Source organism: Entelurus aequoreus, linkage group LG01 (assembly GCF_033978785.1).
Source record: "Entelurus aequoreus isolate RoL-2023_Sb linkage group LG01, RoL_Eaeq_v1.1, whole genome shotgun sequence".
NCBI classification, from domain to species: Eukaryota; Metazoa; Chordata; class Actinopteri; order Syngnathiformes; family Syngnathidae; genus Entelurus; species Entelurus aequoreus.
The window spans coordinates 22,057,707-22,076,340 of record NC_084731.1 but is presented as its reverse complement, the minus strand read 5'-3'; the positions used below and the strand labels follow the sequence as shown (position 1 = coordinate 22,076,340).

The following is an 18,634-nucleotide window of genomic DNA, read 5'->3' as shown; positions in this document are numbered from 1 at the left end:
GGATGAGATTTGAGTAGTATTTAGCTTTAGCTAAGGTAAGCATGCGTTTATAAGTTATTAAACTATCACTCCATGCTTGATGGAAAACCTCAAGTTTAGTCGCGCGCCATTTGCGTTCCAGTTTTCTACATGATAATTTATGAGCTCTAATTTCTTCTGTAAACCATGGGGTGCGCCTTTTAGGGGCCCTTTTTTGCTTTAGCGGTGCTATACTATCAATAATTTCGCGCAAGGCATCGTCAAAGTTGTTAGTGAGTTTATCAATAGAGCCGACATAATTTGGGAATGGTGCTATTACCGAAGGCAGTAGGTCAGCAAGAGTCATCGTTGTGGCAGCATTAATGTTGCGGCCGCTATAGCAGTTATTATTATTATTAGCCTGAACCTGAGATCTTCTCAATTTTGTTGTGAGGACAGTTGATCAATTCTATTAGGATTGGATAGGACTTTATTGTCATTGCACAAGTACAACGAAACTTTGTTTTCAGCACAAACCCGTTCAAGATTAGACAAACAAACAGTGTACAGGGTTACAGAACAGGAACGCTGATGGGCCGTAAAAGATAAGAAAAAGGTAAAACGCTGGGGAAGAAGATGAGTAAAAAAATACAATCTAGACTGGGCTCCTAAGGGGGCCTAGTCTGGAGTGGAAAAAAACCTCCATGCCTTGCACACATAAACGTGTTACATTTAATCACGACAACTCGCAACAGAGGGGCGGGGAGTTGGGACCCTGGAGGTCGACTGCTGCAATGAAGCGCTGCCAGCCGTCCATCACCCCGAGGGGAATCAAGTGTTTTGTTTATATTTTGAAGAGCAGTGCAAAAAGAGGCAAGAAGAAGTTAAATAAGACAAGACGAGACAAAGAGGCAAGCAGGGCAGACACGGAGAGGGATGGGAGTGCGGCCATAGGGCCGTTAGGGTCCGCAGGCTCATGTTTTGTGGCCCTCTTCTTAACTCTGTAGTTTAGCGTAATTGCGGCCCACACAATCTTGTATCCCACTATAATTAAACACTTACTGCAATAATGGTGCTAGCGTGGCAGCACAATAAATAAACATTTAGCAACACAAACACCAATCCGAGAGAACTCATCAGTGTCAAAATAAACAATTTTTATATTAGATTTTACAAAACCCAAAACCAGGGAAGTTGGTACGTTGTGGAAATCGTGAATAAAAACAGAATACAATGATTTTCATATATTTATAAACATTTATTCAATTGAATAGACTGGAAATCTTTGTTATTTTTTGCAAATATTAGCTCTTTTGGAATTTGATGCCTGCAACAAGTTTCAAAAAAGCTCGCACAAGTGGCAAAAAAAGACTGAGAAAGTTGAGGAGTGCTCATCAAACACTTATTTGGAACATCCCACAGGTGAGCAGGCTAATTGGGAACAGGTGGGTGCCATGATTGAGTATAAAAGCAGCTTCCATGAAATGCTCAGTCAAATAATTCCACCTGAAAAGCTTCAAACTGAGTGTTGTTAAAAGGAAAGGCGGTGTAACACAGTGTAAAAAAAAACAACCCAACAACGTTATGATTTGTTAATTTTCAGAATGTACTTGTTCTATTTTTAAACAAAGAAAACAATCTGAAGTTGTCTTTATTTTTAAGTTATCGATTTTACCAGTCCGGCCCACTTGGGAGTAGATTTTTCTCCATGTGGCCCCCTGCTCTAAAACATCAATCAATCAATGTTTATGTATATAGCCCTAAATCACAAGTGTCAACATAAATTACCTTGCTGAATATTAAAAAATCATTCGAAGGTATTGCTCAAGAACAGGGGTCCCCAAACTACGGCCCGCTGGCCGGATCCGGCCCCCCAGCATCCAAAATCCGGCCCACGGGAAGTCCCAAGCTAAAAAAAAAAAAAAAAAATTTTTAATTTTTTAAATTTATTTTTAATTTATTTTCCTAATCCATTTTCTACCGCTTGTTACTCTCGGTGTCTCCTAGCCGCTCAGGCAAATCATATTGTCTAAAAATAAATGTTCCCATCAATAACGTGACAATGTTAAATGTTGATGACAAAATGGATTAACTCGCTGGAATATAAAGACAATGTATATATATATATATATGTATATATATATATATATATATATATATATATATATATATATATATATATATATATATATATATACATATATATATATATACATATATATATATATATATATATATACATATATATATATATATATATACAGCCCGGCCCCGGGCCAAATTTTTTTAACCCAATGCGGCCCCCGAGTCAAAAAGTTTGGGCACCCCTGCTCAAGAATGTTTCTCATGTTGTCTATTGTAATGTCTCTAGATTATTTTTATTCATAGCAGTTCCCTATGAATTTGTATACCATATTACATCCCTGCTTTACGACTGTTGCATTCACAGCACAGGTTTTCTGTATTTGCCTGGAGTGCAAATAATGAGATCGCATGTGTTATATGTCCTATGGGAAATTGAGGACCAAGTGGTTGCGAGTCTTTATTGACGTGCCAGCATGCAGGGCTTTTCCGCTCGATGAGGCCCACGTAAAATGTAGGGCATAACAAACAACCTTTGGACAAGCCCAGTTCACAGACATCAAATGGACCAAAAACACCCCTGTCATAATTTTAAAGCAGCCAAATTATGAGGGGGGAAAAAAAAGTATTCTCCTATGAAAGCCGGTTAATACCTTATCGATTTGGACTTTTTTGACCCGAGTAAGACTCATGAATGCTGAGGTGCCGTATCGCCTCCTACTCTTTGTCACGGCATCCTGCGCCGCAAGCCTTCATGTCCACGCACTGGGATGTGTGTGTGTGTGTGTGTGTGTGGGTGTGTGTGTGTGTGTGTGTGCATGACAGCTGGCCTCTATGCTTGCCTCCACTCTCCATCCCAGAGCACCCGGATCTTCATGTCTCTCATCTCAGGCTTTCATATCTTGACAGCTGACAGCTGATGCGCCGCTGCAGATGCTAGTTTGAATCTTTCATATAGACCCACGGCCGCCTTGCTCAAGACTCGTGTGGAATTCACAGAAACACCGTATTTTCCGGACTATAAGGTGCACTTAAAGGTCTACTGAAACCCACTACTACCGACCACGCAGTCTGATAAGCTAATATATCAATGATGAAATCTTAACATTGCAACACATGCCAATACGGCCGGGTTAACTTATAAAGTGCAATTTTAAATTTCCCGCGAAACTTCCGGTTGAAAACGTCTATGTATGATGACGTATGCGCGTGACGTCAATGGTTGAAACGGAAGTATTTGGACCCCATTGGATCCAATACAAAAAGCTCTGATTTCATCGCAAAATTCCACAGTATTCCGGACATCTGTGTTGGTGAATTTTTTGCAATTTTTTTAATGAACAATGAAGACTGCAAAGAAGAAAGCTGTAGGTGGGATCGGTGTATTAGCGGCGGACTACAGTAACACAACCAGGAGGACTTTGAGATGGATAGCAGACGCGCTAGCCGATGCTAGCCGCCGACCGCATCTATGATCGGGTGAAGTCCTTCGTCACTCCGTCGATCGCTGGAACGCAGGTGAGCACGGGTGTTGATGAGCAGATGAGGGCTGGCGTAGGTGGAGCGCTAATGTTTTTATCATAGCTCTGACGAGGTCCTGTAGCTAAGTTAGCTTCAATGGCGTTGTTAGCAACAGCATTGTTAAGCTTCGCCAGGCTGGAAAGCATTAACCGTGTAGTTACATGTCCATGGTTTAATAGTATTGTGGATTTTCTGTCTATCCTTCCAGTCAGGGGTTTATTTCTTTTGTTTCTATCTGCATTTAAGCCCGATGCTATCACGTTAGCTCCGTGAGGTCCCGTAGCTAAGTTAGCTTCAATGGCGTCGTTAGCAACAGCATTGTTAAGCTTCGCCAGGCTGGAAAGCATTAACCGTGTAGTTACATGTCCATGGTTTAATAGAATTGTGGATTTTCTGTCTATCCTTCCAGTCAGGGGTTTATTTCTTTTGTTTCTATCTGCAGTTAAGCCCGATGCTATCACGTTAGCTCCGTAGCTAAAGAGCTTTGCCGATGTATTGTCGTGGCGATAAAAGTCACTGTGAATGTCCATTTCGCGTTTTCGACTCTCATTTTCAAGAGGATATAGTATCCGAGGTGGTTTGAAATACAAATCCGTGATCCACAATAGAAAAAGGAGAGAGTGTGGAATCCAATGAGCCAGCTTGTACCTAAGTTACGGTCAGAGCGAAAAAAGATATGTCTTGCACTGCATTCTAGTCCTTCACTCTAACGTTCCTCATCCACAAATCTTTCATGCTCGCTCAAATTAATGGGGTAATCGTCGCTTTTTTGGTCCGAATCGCTCTAGCTGCATTGAAAACAATGGGGAATTGTGAGGAGCCCTTCAACCTGTGACGTCACGCTACTTCCGGTACAGGCAAGGCTTTTTTTATCAGCGACCAAAAGTTGCAACTTTATCGTCGATGTTCTCTACTAAATCCTTTCAGCAAAAATATGGCAATATCGCGAAATGATCAAGTATGACACATAGAATGGATCTGCTATCCCCGTTTAAATAAAACAATTTCATTTCAGTAGGCCTTTAACTACATGGTCCCAGGCACACCAGTCGTCAATCAAGACCATTGAGCGTCTTTATAACCGCGCCTTGAAAGTCCTAGACAAGAAGAGTATACGATATCATCGTTGCCAAATTTTAACCGAATACAATATTTTAAGTTTCGCCAATTTTATTTTGTTACACACAGTCAAACTGGTTTTTAAATGCTTGGATAACTCTGCTCCCCAATTGCTCTGCAAGGCAATTACAAGACTGCAAAGTGGTACCAGATTTACCACCCGAGCAATGTCAAAAGGCAACTGTTGCGTTCCATTCTGTAGAACATCTTTTGCCCAGACTGCCTTTTCAATAAAAGGACCACAACTATGGAACTCTTTACCTGTCACTTTCAATGAACAAACCAAATTGTGGCTAGTTGAGCAACAATCGTGTTCCCATGTTTAGTTTTTACTAATTTTTACTAATTGTTTTTTATCTAGTCTGCACTTTGTCCGTGTTATTATTATTATTGGCTTTTATCTAGTTTGCACTTTGTCTGTATTATTACTATTATCATTATTATCGACTCCTCTTTGCCTTATTCTTTTTATTTTCCTATTTTAATGATGTTAGATCTCTGTTGTTGTTGTTGTTGTTGTTGTAAATTAGCTTTGGCTACAAACACTATGATGCATTCCGTATTTCCTTGAATTGGCGCCGGGGCGGTTATTAATTTAAAACCTCTTCTCACTCCGGCGCTTACCAAAGGCATGCGTTAAAGGCAAGCATGCGCTAATTATTTTAAAACCTCTTCTCACTCCGGCACTTACCAAAGGCATGTGGTAAATTTAGGCCTGCGCTTATAAATTTGAGTGTGATGTAAGGATACCATCATGAAAAGCACATTTAATAAAAAAAACGTTATTATGGTCTTACCTTTACTTATAAATGAAGTCCATGCGCAGCTCCTTATGACCAAAAGCATCAATAACTTGTTTATAGAAGTCTTCCTTATCTTTCTTCAGTTTTAAAAGTCTCTCTGTCTCGATGGAGATATTCCTTTAATTATTACCTCCTGCTTCGATTGAAAGTCCAGTTTAGAAAACGGTTTTATTTTAGATATGTAATCCTCCATGTTAAAAGTGCAAGCGAGAGGAAAAAATAAACGATCGCTGCTAAAGCTGTTGCTGCTTGTTGTCACTTCTTCTGCAGCCGAGTAGTCGCAAGAAGGATCACTAGCGCCCTCTACCACCAGGAGGCGGGAGTAATTTAATGACTCATATTTGACACACGCAGCTACGGTATATTAATAAAACACAGCTGCTTACTGTTCTTCTTAGCATATTCAATAGCTTGGACCTTAAATCCTACTGAATAGCTCTTAATCTTCTTCCCTTTATGCGATTTCAAATTATTGAAATCAGCCTCCTCCATTTTGAAAATGATGACAGATGAAGTGTCACTCGTGACGTGACGAGTTTGACCCGGCGGAAATTCTAGGCATATGCTAATTATTTTGCGAAACGAGTTTGACCCGGCGGAAATTCTAGACATGCGCTAATAAAAATAATATTTTGCGAAACGAGTTTGACCCGGCGTTAATCCTGAGCCAGCGGTAATGCTAAGCATGCGCTAATTATTTTGCAAAACGAGTTTGACCCGGCGTTAATCCTGAGCCAGCGGTAATGCTAAGCATGTGCTAATTATTTTGCGAAACGAGTTTGACCCGGCAGTAATTCTAGGCAGGCGCATAAGATATACCCGGCGGCAATTCAAGGAAATACGGTACATTGAATAACTGTTTCAGATACCTATGTTTCTGTATGTGTCCCTATTTCAAATAAACCTTTATATATTGTGGAGCATCACAATAGCCCCGAACAGGTGAGACCAGGCAGTGGGCCAGCCATCACAGTGATAGCATGCACCAGGCGGTCAAACTACGCCAACCTCTGGGTGTGGTCGTTGAAGGCAAGTACATCCCTAACTCCATTCTCAATCAGGTTGATGTGTGGCCACCTGCCCCAAGGCAGCTGTGTCAGGTTGGCAATCACTGTTTTGCTTAAGTAGCACCCCAGTGTATGACTCATTGTGTGGCTGGCTCCCTGCTGTGTATTGCTTAGTCTGCTCCCATCAGGCGGTAAGTGTGTTGCTCCACTGAAATGTTATTTGTAGATTAGTCTGCTAAAGGTGTAATATGTTTGATTCATTGAATGCTATGATTTATTGAACTTTGTGCTGATCAGAGATTAATCTGCTCTGTGTTCCGGGCAATTTAGGGGACCTGATCAAGTCATGAAAAATGCAATAATTTGTTTTGTTTCAATGGAAGCCCCAATCGGGAGAACTTTAATTTAACCTTCATTCAGAAAAGTGACTGAATAAACCAACGCTGCTGCGTTTGAACATTAACAGAACTGTCTCTGGGAGGTTGGTTTGTGCCCGCACATCACAATATATAACCCAATGTAAGGAATAATTCTGGTTTTGCTTACCGACCTCAAAGCTATTTTATTTGGTATATGGTGAAATAATAAATGTTACCAATAGATGGCAGTCACACATAAGAGATACGTGTAGACTGCAATATGACTCAAGTAAACAACACCATTTTATATAGAAAATATAGAACATTACACACGGCGCTGAAAAATCTATCAAAATGTTTTAGTACGACTTTGGTAAGCTATGAAGCCGCACCGCTTGATGGATTGTACTGTGCTTCAACATACGAGTATTATTATGGTGTGTGTGTATAAGGTAAGACATATTATCTGGCCTTTTGTTTCGCAATATTATGCAAAAGCAACTTTTCTTACCTTCTGGTACCTGCTGATCTGTATTTGGGATCTGCATAAGTCCTGAAAATTTGTGCGAGTCCGCTTTTGTAGTCCGTGCCGACACCGTAGTCGATAAGCTTCTTTTTTTCTTCTATCTTCTTGTTATGGGACATTCATCCTCCGCTGTTGCCATTTCTAAAGAAAGTAGTGTAAAGTCACGGCGCAGACTCGAACCTGCTTTTCCTCGCCAGCTGGAGCTGCTGAGACCTCTGCTGGCAGCACGCTTGGACACGCCCCTGCTCGCGCTGGGCGCAGCACGCCCACGCAGCAACAAGGCTGCAGGCAATTGCGCATCAGCGCACCTGGACCTGATGAGAGGGAGCGGCATAAAAGCCAGCGGACCCAAGAGACCTTTGCCAGAACGTAGCCAATCTCCCTGAGTAAGCATCACGTCTGGCACCCCTCCCTCGTTCCTTGCTCGCCTTCTTTGTGCTCTTCCTCGTTCCCGTGTCGATGTCCTTTGTGTCTTCCCTGTTGCCTGTGATCGTGTCTCGCCTCACGACCTCCTCCCGGATCTCTGCTTGCCTCCCTCGATCCTCGACCCCTGCTTTGACACGGACATTGTTTCCCCTCTCCAGCCCCCGACTGCTTGCCTCCCCGCTGACTGCCTCTTCGCCTTCTCCCTTGGATTCGGCGAACAATTCATTCAACACGCACCGACAACATCCTCTGGTAAAACTCACATTGTTAATTCCACACATCGTCCGCACTCATTCACTTGTGGTAGCATACACACCCCACACATTCATCAAAGTTTTAAATAAACCTGGTAAACCGCAGTTCCGCCTTGGTGTCGCCTCCTTCCCTTTGACACATACACAACAGTAAGACATTTTATCTGGTGTTTTGTTTCGCAATATTATGCAAAAGCAACTTTTCTTACCTTCTGGTACCTGCTGATCTGTATTTGGGATCTGCATAAGTCCTGAAAATTTGCGCGCGTCCACCTTTGTAGTCCGTGCGGACACCATAGTCGATAAGCTTCTTCGTTTTCTCGATCTTCTTGTTATGGGACATTCATCCTCCCCTGTTGCCATTTCTAATATAACGTAGTGTAAGGTTCTTACTTATATCTGCCATGAAAACGTTTTTTCACGGGACACATTTCCGGCGGATGAGGAGATGCTGCTCCGTTATTGATTGAAGCAAAGTTGCACGCTACACCGCTACAACAAAGATGACGGGGAGAAGACCGCCCACAAAAGCGACTGTCAGAAAGCGGCTTGAAGATGGTCTGTAAAACATAATCTATGCAACATTTTGACCAATGAACCATCATTACATGTTATGTAGACCACAAGGAAGTGTTTTCAATTTAGAAAAAAAATATATATATATGACTCCTTTAATGCGCCTTACAATCTGGTGCGCCTTGTATATGAAAAAATATTGAAAATAGATCATTCATCGGCAGTGCACCTTATAATCCGGTGCGCCCTAAGGTCCGGAAAATACGGTATTTAGTGAAAACTTTTTTTTGGTGCGCCGTTTGAAGTTCTCGACTAGTTGATTAGAGAGCAATACCCTGATACAAATATGACACAACTCTCATAAGCCTGATGAAGCCGTGACTTGAAGCAATAGGGCTGGGAGCTTTATGGAGATTGCCTACAGCAGAGTCATGGGGATTTACTAGTTTCCACTTGATTAAAGCTCGACTCAAAACACTTAATTTTTTTATTTTTTTATTTTTGCCTTGCAGTTTTTAAATTACGTGAAAAAACTAATGAGAAAATCGAATTCCTTGATATGTCGTAATTGACTTTGCTGAACATCTTGATAATGGAGGGTGTTTGATTAGTGATATCAAATCACAGTTTAATTAGAAGGCTTAGACGAGATACCGCGTCCGCAGAGTATCGAACGTGAGGCCGGCCAAGAAGGAGCTAAAAGATGCAGCACTTGTGTCTGTTTTAGTCAGATCACACATTTGTATTCACTTATGGTGATTAACAAAAGACCTATGCATGTTTCACTCAGAATTTCTGCTTCTACCTGATGTTTTTGTGATTTGATCCGTCAGTGGTGATTCTGCAGTAAGGAAAACGGTGGCAGTCCTCCACACAACACACGTTTTAATTAGAGTTGATACTAATTATGCACAAGGTCAGGGTTTACTGATGAATAGATTAACTATTAGGGTGCCAAAACATACTTTTATCTAAATTGTCTAAGAAGTAACCAAACAACTTGGCAATGGGAATGAAGTACCTGAAAAGGCCCTCAGCAGCCTTAGATCTCACATAATTTGAATAAAAACACTAAAACCCTGTTTACACGCGGGATGTTTTTAAGTGGGAACGGTAATATATTGTATTGTTTTGGTTAGGGATAGAGATGTCCGATAATATCGGACTGCCGATAAATGCTTTAAAATGTAATATCGGAAATTATCGGTATCGGTTTCAAAAAGTAAAATGTATGACTTTTTAAAACGCCGCTGTACGGAGTGGTACACGGACGTAGGGAGAAGTACAGAGCGCCAATAAACCTTAAAGGCAATCACATAATATCTACGACTTTTCACGCACACAAGTGAATGCAATGCATACTTGGTCAACAGCCATACAGGTCAAACTGAGGGTGTCCGTATAAACAACTTTAACACCATTACAAATATGCGCGACACTGTGAACCCACACCAAACAAGAATGACAAACACATTTCGGGAGAACATCCGCACCGTAACACAACATAAACACAACAGAACAAATACGCAGAACCCCTTGCAGCACTAACTCTTCCAGGACGCTACAATATACAGCCCCCGCCCCCCCCTCCAACCCCGCCCTCCTCAACCTCCTCATGCTCTCTCAGGGAGAGCATGTTCCAAATTCCAAGCTGCTGTTTTGAGGCATGTTAAAAAAAATAATGCACTTTGTGACTTCAATAATAAATATGGCAGTGCCATGTTGGCATTTTTTTCCATAACTTGTGTTGATTTATTTTGGAAAATCTTGTTACATTGTTTAATGCATCCAGCGGGGCATCACAACACAATTAGGCATAATAATGTGTTAATTCCACGACAGTATATATCGTATCTGTTGATATCGGAATCGGTAATTAAGAGTTGGACAATATCGGAATATTGGATATCGGCAAAAAAGCCATTATCGGACATCTCTAGTAAGGGATGTCCCGATTATCATCAGTTTTTGTCACCTACACATTTTAGTGTCCAAAAATAATGTTAAATGGAAACAAGTCAAACACTAGCGCCAGATGGAAAACAGTCTCTCAGGCTGAAGCTTGTCCCTTTAGACTGCCCACAAGCTCATTCGTTGGCTTTCTAGGGCTGCTTTCTTGCAAAACGGGACAATGATTGACAGCACCAATCAGATGCGAGATAACAGCAAGTTTGCCTCCACAAGGCAATATGAATCACAAACGAGGAAGACAAATGAAATATACAAACAAGAGTAGTTTAGTGCTCCACTCAAATGTAGTTATGTTATTGATTCGGACCTGCACTGCAACAATAACAGTGACAATTGCAGCTGAAGTGCAATTAATTCAATCTTTATTCATATAGCACTACACCAAAGTGCTCTACACCAACAAAAAAAAAAAAAGAAGAGAAGAAAACGCACATGCACACCAAACACTATAAACAAAAACAATAATTAAAAAAAAACATCACTTTTGAGGCATTCACACTCAATAATAACTGAAATGAACACCATCTAAAAATAGTAGATACCATATGTGGAGGGAGGTGTGGCCAGCGCGCCTGCAGGAGCAAAGGTCACCGCCTCCGTCTATGGTGCTGAGAACAAGCACCATCGGATAGGGGCCGGACATGGGATGACGGCGAGACACAGCTGGCAGGTGATTAGATTTCACAGGTGGTACGTGTTAATCTAATCATCTGGTGTCTTTAACAGTAAGCGGCCGGGAGCAGGAGGGGAGAGAGGATACGGACGTGGCTGAAAAGTCGCGTCCTGCTGGAGGGAACACTTGTGATAAACTCTATGTACATTAAAACTTTGTTCAACTTTGCACGCCTGGCTCCTGCGAAGTGTATGTCAGTGGAACCGCTAGGAAGCGACTTCCACACCATATTTTAAAGTACATGTAAAAATAAAATACAACTAGTAAATTCATAAATGAACAAAAACATAACATTGAGAGAATATTAGTACTGATAATATCAATACGTAGAATATAAGATAACAAAAACAAAAATGTAGAACCTAAGAAGAGTGGTAAATAAAAAGCCTTTTTTTTTTTAATATCAAACGTCTCTGCAATCTTGAGTCCCTCTGGCAGGCTCTTCCACAGGTGGGGGCCGCAGTGGCTGAATGCCGCCTCACCGTGGGTCTTTGTTCTGGTATTTTGGTAAAAGCAGGTCAGATAGGTAAAAAGGCGCAAGACTATTTAGACATTAAAAAACTAAGAATCAAACTTCACAATTGTCCCTGAAGCGGACTCGGGGAGCCAATGAAGTGACTTTAAAACTGGTGTAATGTGCTCCCGCCGATCAGTCTTTTGTTCCAGAGGACATGGTTCAATTCCCAACCAGGACATACAAAGGTAAACAAAAACATAATGCAACTTTGAAAAAACGAAACATTATTCATTTGATTCTGTTAATTTTGGTATTTTGTACAAAAAAAATTAACAATGGAACACTTTGTTTCCTAGACCTATTGCTTCAAAACATGCATCTAATCCCTTGCTGTAAAACCACACCCTAGTGAGCTACATAAATAATTCAGATAAGATGTTTTACAGCAAATCACCCATTTTTATATGTATGTATATATATATATATATATATATATATATATATATATATATATATATATATATATATATATATATATATGTATATATATATATATATATATTGCTGTATAATGTCTTATCTGAATCTTTTCCTCCTGGAAGAAAAAATGGAAATAAAGAAAATAAATCCCAACAGTGAGCAAGAGTATTGTAGCTGTTGAGGTTAGTATATATATATATATATATATATATATATATGTATATGTATATGTATATATATATATATATATATATATATATATATATATATATATATATATATATATATATGTATATATACTGTATATATATATACAGTATATATATATATATACAGTATATATATATATATATATATATATATATACAGTATATATATATATACAGTATATATATATATATATATATATATATATATATATATATATATATATATATATATATATATATATACATATATTTACAGTATATATATATATATATATATATATATATATATATATATATATATATATATATATATATATATATATATATATATATATATTCCTTAGGTGAGGAAAAAACACAGAGGCTATTTCATCCCTACAAGCCTGTTTCGCAGGTTTCTCTGCTTTTCCGGGGAGTTTTCCCAGAGTACTTTTCCCTGAAGAACAGGGAAACCTGTGAAACAGGCTTGTAGGGATGAAATAGCCTCTGTCACGCCAATTTTCTTCCCATTACAAAAACCTTCCTAGCCCCCATTTACTTCCGGGGTCATTTCCGCTTACGTCATTTCCTCTTACGTACGTCATTTCCTCTTACTGCCCGTCGCTGTTTTTTTTTTTTTTTATAATATAGTCATTTCCTCTTACGTCATTGACAGCGATCGATAGAATCGATAGAATCCAAATCTCCTGAAAATGGTGGTGTCACTGAATGATATTCGTCTTTATCTTTCCCAGGGGACTTATGTCAAACACCAGCAGGCTTCGAAACATTTCAAGCGGAGTGTTAGGGCCGCTGCTGGGAACTTCTGTCTTCGTGGTAACTTGCAAAAAATATTAATTAATATATAATACTGTTAAATGTCTGTACTACTTTAAATCAACATTATTGTTGAAACCATTTCACTAATATTAATTAATATATAATAATGTTAAATGTCTGTACTTTAAATCAACATTATTGTTGAAACCATTTCACTAATATTAATTAATATATAATACTGTTAAATGTCTGTCTTCCTTTTTTTCTCTTTCTATCCCCTCCTGCTCCGGCCCGGCTGCACCAAATGATAATATAAATACATTTAATAAAGTCAAAATACAAATAAGGCAACGAGAGAAGTATCCTACACTTCTCTTTTGTAAAGTAAATCTGAACAGCCGATATGGGCATCTACATCTACTATATGATCATCTACATCTACTATATGATTTGCCTGAGAAGCCGGGCAGGACATTATTAAAAAAAAAAAAAAAAAAAAAAAAAAATGTCTGTACTACTTTAAATTATAATTATTGTTGAAACCATTTCACTAATATTAATTAATATATAATACTGTTAAATGTCTGTACTTTAAATCAACATTATTGTTGAAACCATTTCACTACAATATTGTGTGTGCTGCTGTCCTGTGTAGAAGAGGTCCTGTACCATGGGAACAGAAGGGTCATTTGGACAGAGGAGGAGAAAGTGGCTGTGTTAACCAAAGCCCATGCATGCAGGCCATTTTGGACCACGGAGGATGCAAGCGAAGATTGCTCCCCCGTTTAATTGGCGGTCCATCACAAAGGACACATTGGATTGGGTAAGCAAGCTCCTCGAAGGAAGATATTTGCTTTTATTTTTTATTTTTAGTTGAAACACTCAGGTTAGTAGTTAGTAGTAGGTCGCAAAGTGTTGTGGAATCAAATCATATCTACAATATGTTTCCCTTTATTACTGCTTTTAGGTGCGCACATGTCCTGACTGCCAGCGCTTTGAAAAATGAAAGACCGAGGCGCCTGAGCTGAAGCCCATCAAGGTCGTATCACCTTGGTACATGGTTGGTGAGTGGGTTTTTTCACACATCCCTCACCTTTTCATGCACAACTATACAAAAACTCAGTCCACATTCAAATATTTGCTAAACTGAGAACTGGAATTCATGCTCTAGGTGTGGACCTCTTTGGACCTGTGAAAAAGTCGTCTAAGGGGAACAGATATTGTCTCACTTTGACCGATTATTTCACTAAGTGGGTTGAAGCAAGAACATTCAGCCAATGTGAATGAGGTATTCTTTATATTTTGGTGTTTCACTTACCCATGGCCATAATCAGAAAGGGAAAAAGCCACTAAAGTGCATAATTTATATATACCGTAATTTCCGGACTATAAGCCGCACCTGACTATAAGCCGCACCAGCTAAATTTAGGGGAACATACAGATTGCTCCATATATAAGCCGCACCCGACTATAAGCCGCAGGGTTTTGATGTGTAATTACCGTAGTATATAGGGGTTCCTGCTACCACGGAGGGGATTGTCGGGACAGAGATGACTGTTTGGGAACGCAAAGCGTCCCATTTATTAACAATAAATCTTTCAATCATTCAATCAAACTTTCACATCTTTGACATGGCGAACAGCATTCGTGCAGAGTACAAATAATACAACGGTGCAAAAAAATACAAAGTGCTCACCTGTACGTTATCAAAATAACCAGCCTACCGGTATATGAAAAGTCAGTCTTTAATCATTGTGTCATCGTCTTCCTCCTGCGTACTAAAACCACCGAAATCCTCTTCGTCGGTGTCGGAGAAGAACAGGCCGTAAATAAGCCGCACCCTTGTATAAGCCGCAGGGACCAGAACGAGGGGAAAAAGTAGCGGCTTATAGTCCGGAAATTACGGTATATATATATATATATATATATATATATATATATATATATATATATATATATATATATATATATATATATATATATATATATATATATATATATATATATATATATATAAATACAATTCTATTGTAATTATTAGTTGTACTAATACAATTTCTGTGGTGCCCCACAGGCCTTGAGGGACATTTTCTTTACTCATGGTTTGCCTGAAGTTATCCTCACTGACCAGGGCACTGAATTCAAGAAAGAGGTAACTAAATGGTGGTCTTTGACTATTGTACTCTAGGATTGTAATTCAGTCTGAATGTACTCACATGCTTGAATGCAATATTGAATTCTAACCACAACGTTACTGGTAAAATGTTTCATGATTGTCATATTGGTGATGACCAAGCCAGAACTCATTCCCTTGATGTTGCAGAGTTATGGAGGTTCTTCCAAACAATATGGTTAGGCTGGAGACCCTGGATGGAAAGCACAAGCATATGATGACCCCGTATGCATCACTGAAACCTCTGCGCTCGAGTATGTCAGACTGAATGCTGTTTACAGGCAATTTTGTTCAGAGATCTTGATATCCCTCCCCTGTATCATAATATGCCTCCTCTCTCATTTAGGGACTCACCCTGGCTGGCCAAAGGATTCCTCTTCAGCCCCTGTGCTTCCAGGAGATGCTGAAATGCTGACTTCATCATCGGAGGAGGAAACTGAGGTACTTTTTCAGGAAAAAAGTGTTTATGTGTCCATACATGTAGCTTTCTAACTATTTGTACGATTGACACATGTCCAGTGTCATTGTTTCACGGACCATACATATGCTGGCCCCACATCACCCTGGAAAAAGGGGCTGCACCCCGACCAGAAACAACTGGTGAGCAGGTTTCAAATTGAGTAAAATTTTGACATTGGAGCCAGTATATGATTCAAATATATACATTTATTGCTTTGTGAAGTGGCCAAGGTTATCTTCAAGTCGAGCAATGTACAATTTTCTCATGAACAGCTCGAGTATGTTTTGGCCTGCGATCGTCCAGCTATGGAACTGATCGTTAAAGAGGGAGGGGTGTGTTTAACCCGAGAAGAGTTTTGGTCTCTCGGGTTGTCCAGAGACATGGACTCCACGGTCAGTACTGTAACTGTTATGTTTGTTACACTTGACTGCTTATTCCATGGATATGTATAACTTTGTTACATCTGTAATGTGATGACAGATGGGAAATGCTTGCCTCCAGCTGGTTCAGGAAGCTGCTCAGAGACATGTAGGATTTCTTAGAGCTGCACAACAGAGGCTGCTTTTGGTCATTAAAAAATCTGATTCAATGGTTAATATAAAACCTCACATATCCTCATGTTTTTGGATTCAAAACTGTTCCAGGGCAAAGATGTCTTCATTGCCAAAATGTATATTGTACCAACGTGGAAGCACAAAGACGTCGATCCAATGTCAAGCCTTCCAGTGAGTACAATGAAATTTGAATGATAATAGCTACACTAATCTGAAATTTCTTTCTAAAATATTCATAAATGTTTACTACAGAGGGATGCACATCTAAAGGATGCACTCCTCTTCCCAGCGTGGAGCAAGCACAACGGGCCAGAGCATTACCTTCTCTGTGTAAGTGTTGAAAAGAAAAATACTGGAGATATCTTATAATTCTTGTGCAATTACATTATTTATGCCTCTTTCTGCATTGACCATTGTAGGTGTTGAGGCCGGCAAAGAGAGAAATTCTCTTGCTGGACTCTCAGTTTGCCCTTTGGCCATCTGGTTTTGGTGATGAGGTGTACAGAGCCATCTTTAGGTCCCTTTATAATAATCCTGGCCACAGTTCCATTTTGGCCACTTTTTGTTCCAGCCATGTTCTGGTTTTGGCTATGGTTCTGTTCTAGTCATCTTTCCCTTCCCCGCTATGCTCATGTTTTAGATATGTTCTTCTTTCGGCTATGTTCCCATTCTAGCCATGTTCCGGTGGTGTGCTACAGGGGTCCCCTACCACAGAGTCATGGACCAGTACTGGTGAAACGTGATTTTGTTCATGCTTTGGCAGTGTTCTAAAAGAATTTTCACTTGTTTATTTACAATTTGTCTTCATGTTTTAATATGCCAAGTGGCTTATTGCATTTTATTTTATTCACATTTGGCTTTTTTACTGCAGGAGCATTGCGCAGCACATCGTCCCAGGAAGCTGGAGTGAGCTCACTGGAAAAGACATGCAGGTAATAGGTTTACTCTATAAAATATAAATGTCTTGTAGTAAACCCAAAGGCTGTATACATTTTCATGGTGCTAATGTGTATTACCAGGAGATCCCACGCCAGACCTCGGGGAATGACTGTGGTGTTTTCATGCTCATGGTAAGTTGAGCATTTTTAAAGAAGAAAAGTAGGTTAAACTTCCCCCACAATGATGTGAAACACAGTATCAAATTACAAAAATATTTGGTTGCAATTATTGCTTCCAGAGATATTCCTATCCATCACATTTCCAGTATTGATGTTGACGGCTCTTTTCATCAATTTAGTAGATTATTACAAAGTAGAGAAATATTTTTTTCATTACACAATTATTACATGTGCTCAGAAAAATTACTATTTTCTATTTTTAGTACTCCCTCTGGCTCTGTACGGACACTACTTTTCACTACAGTGTGGTAAGTGTTTCGATATTTAAAAGATTTCAAAATAAGCGGCTCTGAGAGGTAAAAATAATTAACTCATTGTTATATCTGCTCTAGCTGGACATGCAGTCAATCCGGCGTTGGTGGTGTGTCCTTCTAATGGAGCGCTTTGGCATTGAAGGGTAGGACAACTTCTTGAAATATCTGATGTATTGTTTATCATGATTAGTAACTGCCTGCGATGAGGTGGCGACTTGTCCAGGGTGTACACTGCCTTCCGCCCGAATGCAGCTGAGATAGGCTACAGCGACCCCCCGCGACCCCAAAAAGGGACAAGCGGTAGAAAATGGATGGATGGATGGATGGATTAGTAACTGTAATCTGAAGAGCTTTTCTTCAATTTCCCCAAAGGCATGGCCAGAGGTTCTGTTATTGGACAGACAAGGCGAGCGGCCTATTGCAGGGCATTCTTCAGCCAGTCTTTAGGGTATCCAGAAACTCAGTCCAGGCCATCGACTGGGTCATCAAAGATTAACTGAATACTGTACTGGTATGCCATGACACAAAAGTGAATAAATTGTATCATACCTATGTTGCTCCATAAAAAAAAATGATTGGAGAAATATGTAAGCTGGGGGAAAAATAACTGGTTCAAAAATAATAATCTAATAACCTTTATTGGTTTGTACCTTGATGTGGTTTAAGAGCTTTTCACTATAACATGTCTACTTCTGAGGTGACCACCACTTGTGATTATAATTGACGCTTTGTCCTTTATCTGTGTTCCCCATTCTTTAGGTGCAGCTCGCGCAATGTTTGGAACAAAACATTTGTAAACAATAAAAAAACATTTTACATTGCAGTTTTTTTGCCTCATTTTAAAGTCTTGAAGAAATACCCGAGGTTTTTCTTTATTATTATGTTCTTATTCTAAATATTGTCGTTTGTCTGACCACGGGTCATCTGACTTCACTGAGGTACATATGTGCACATA

At 39.6% G+C, this 18,634-nt stretch overlaps 1 protein-coding gene and 1 long non-coding RNA gene across 2 annotated transcripts; both read left to right on the top strand.

The window, feature by feature from the left end:
• The first annotated feature begins 12,972 nt into the window (after positions 1 to 12,972).
• On the top strand, positions 12,973 to 14,409 carry LOC133657614 (uncharacterized). The gene is made up of 4 exons (XR_009827302.1): positions 12,973 to 13,177; positions 13,776 to 13,943; positions 14,088 to 14,184; positions 14,292 to 14,409. It is a non-coding gene; the product is annotated as an uncharacterized LOC133657614 (long non-coding RNA).
• Positions 14,410 to 15,234: 825 nt separating this feature from the next.
• On the top strand, positions 15,235 to 17,001 carry LOC133657647 (uncharacterized). Its single transcript, XM_062059258.1, has 8 exons — positions 15,235 to 15,272; positions 15,444 to 15,547; positions 15,640 to 15,734; positions 15,813 to 15,893; positions 16,026 to 16,145; positions 16,398 to 16,478; positions 16,560 to 16,637; positions 16,727 to 17,001. Exons 2-8 carry the CDS (start codon positions 15,448 to 15,450, stop codon positions 16,910 to 16,912), a joined length of 741 nt encoding a protein of 246 aa, XP_061915242.1. The 5' UTR covers positions 15,235 to 15,272; positions 15,444 to 15,447; the 3' UTR covers positions 16,913 to 17,001.
• Positions 17,002 to 18,634: the final 1,633 nt, after the last annotated feature.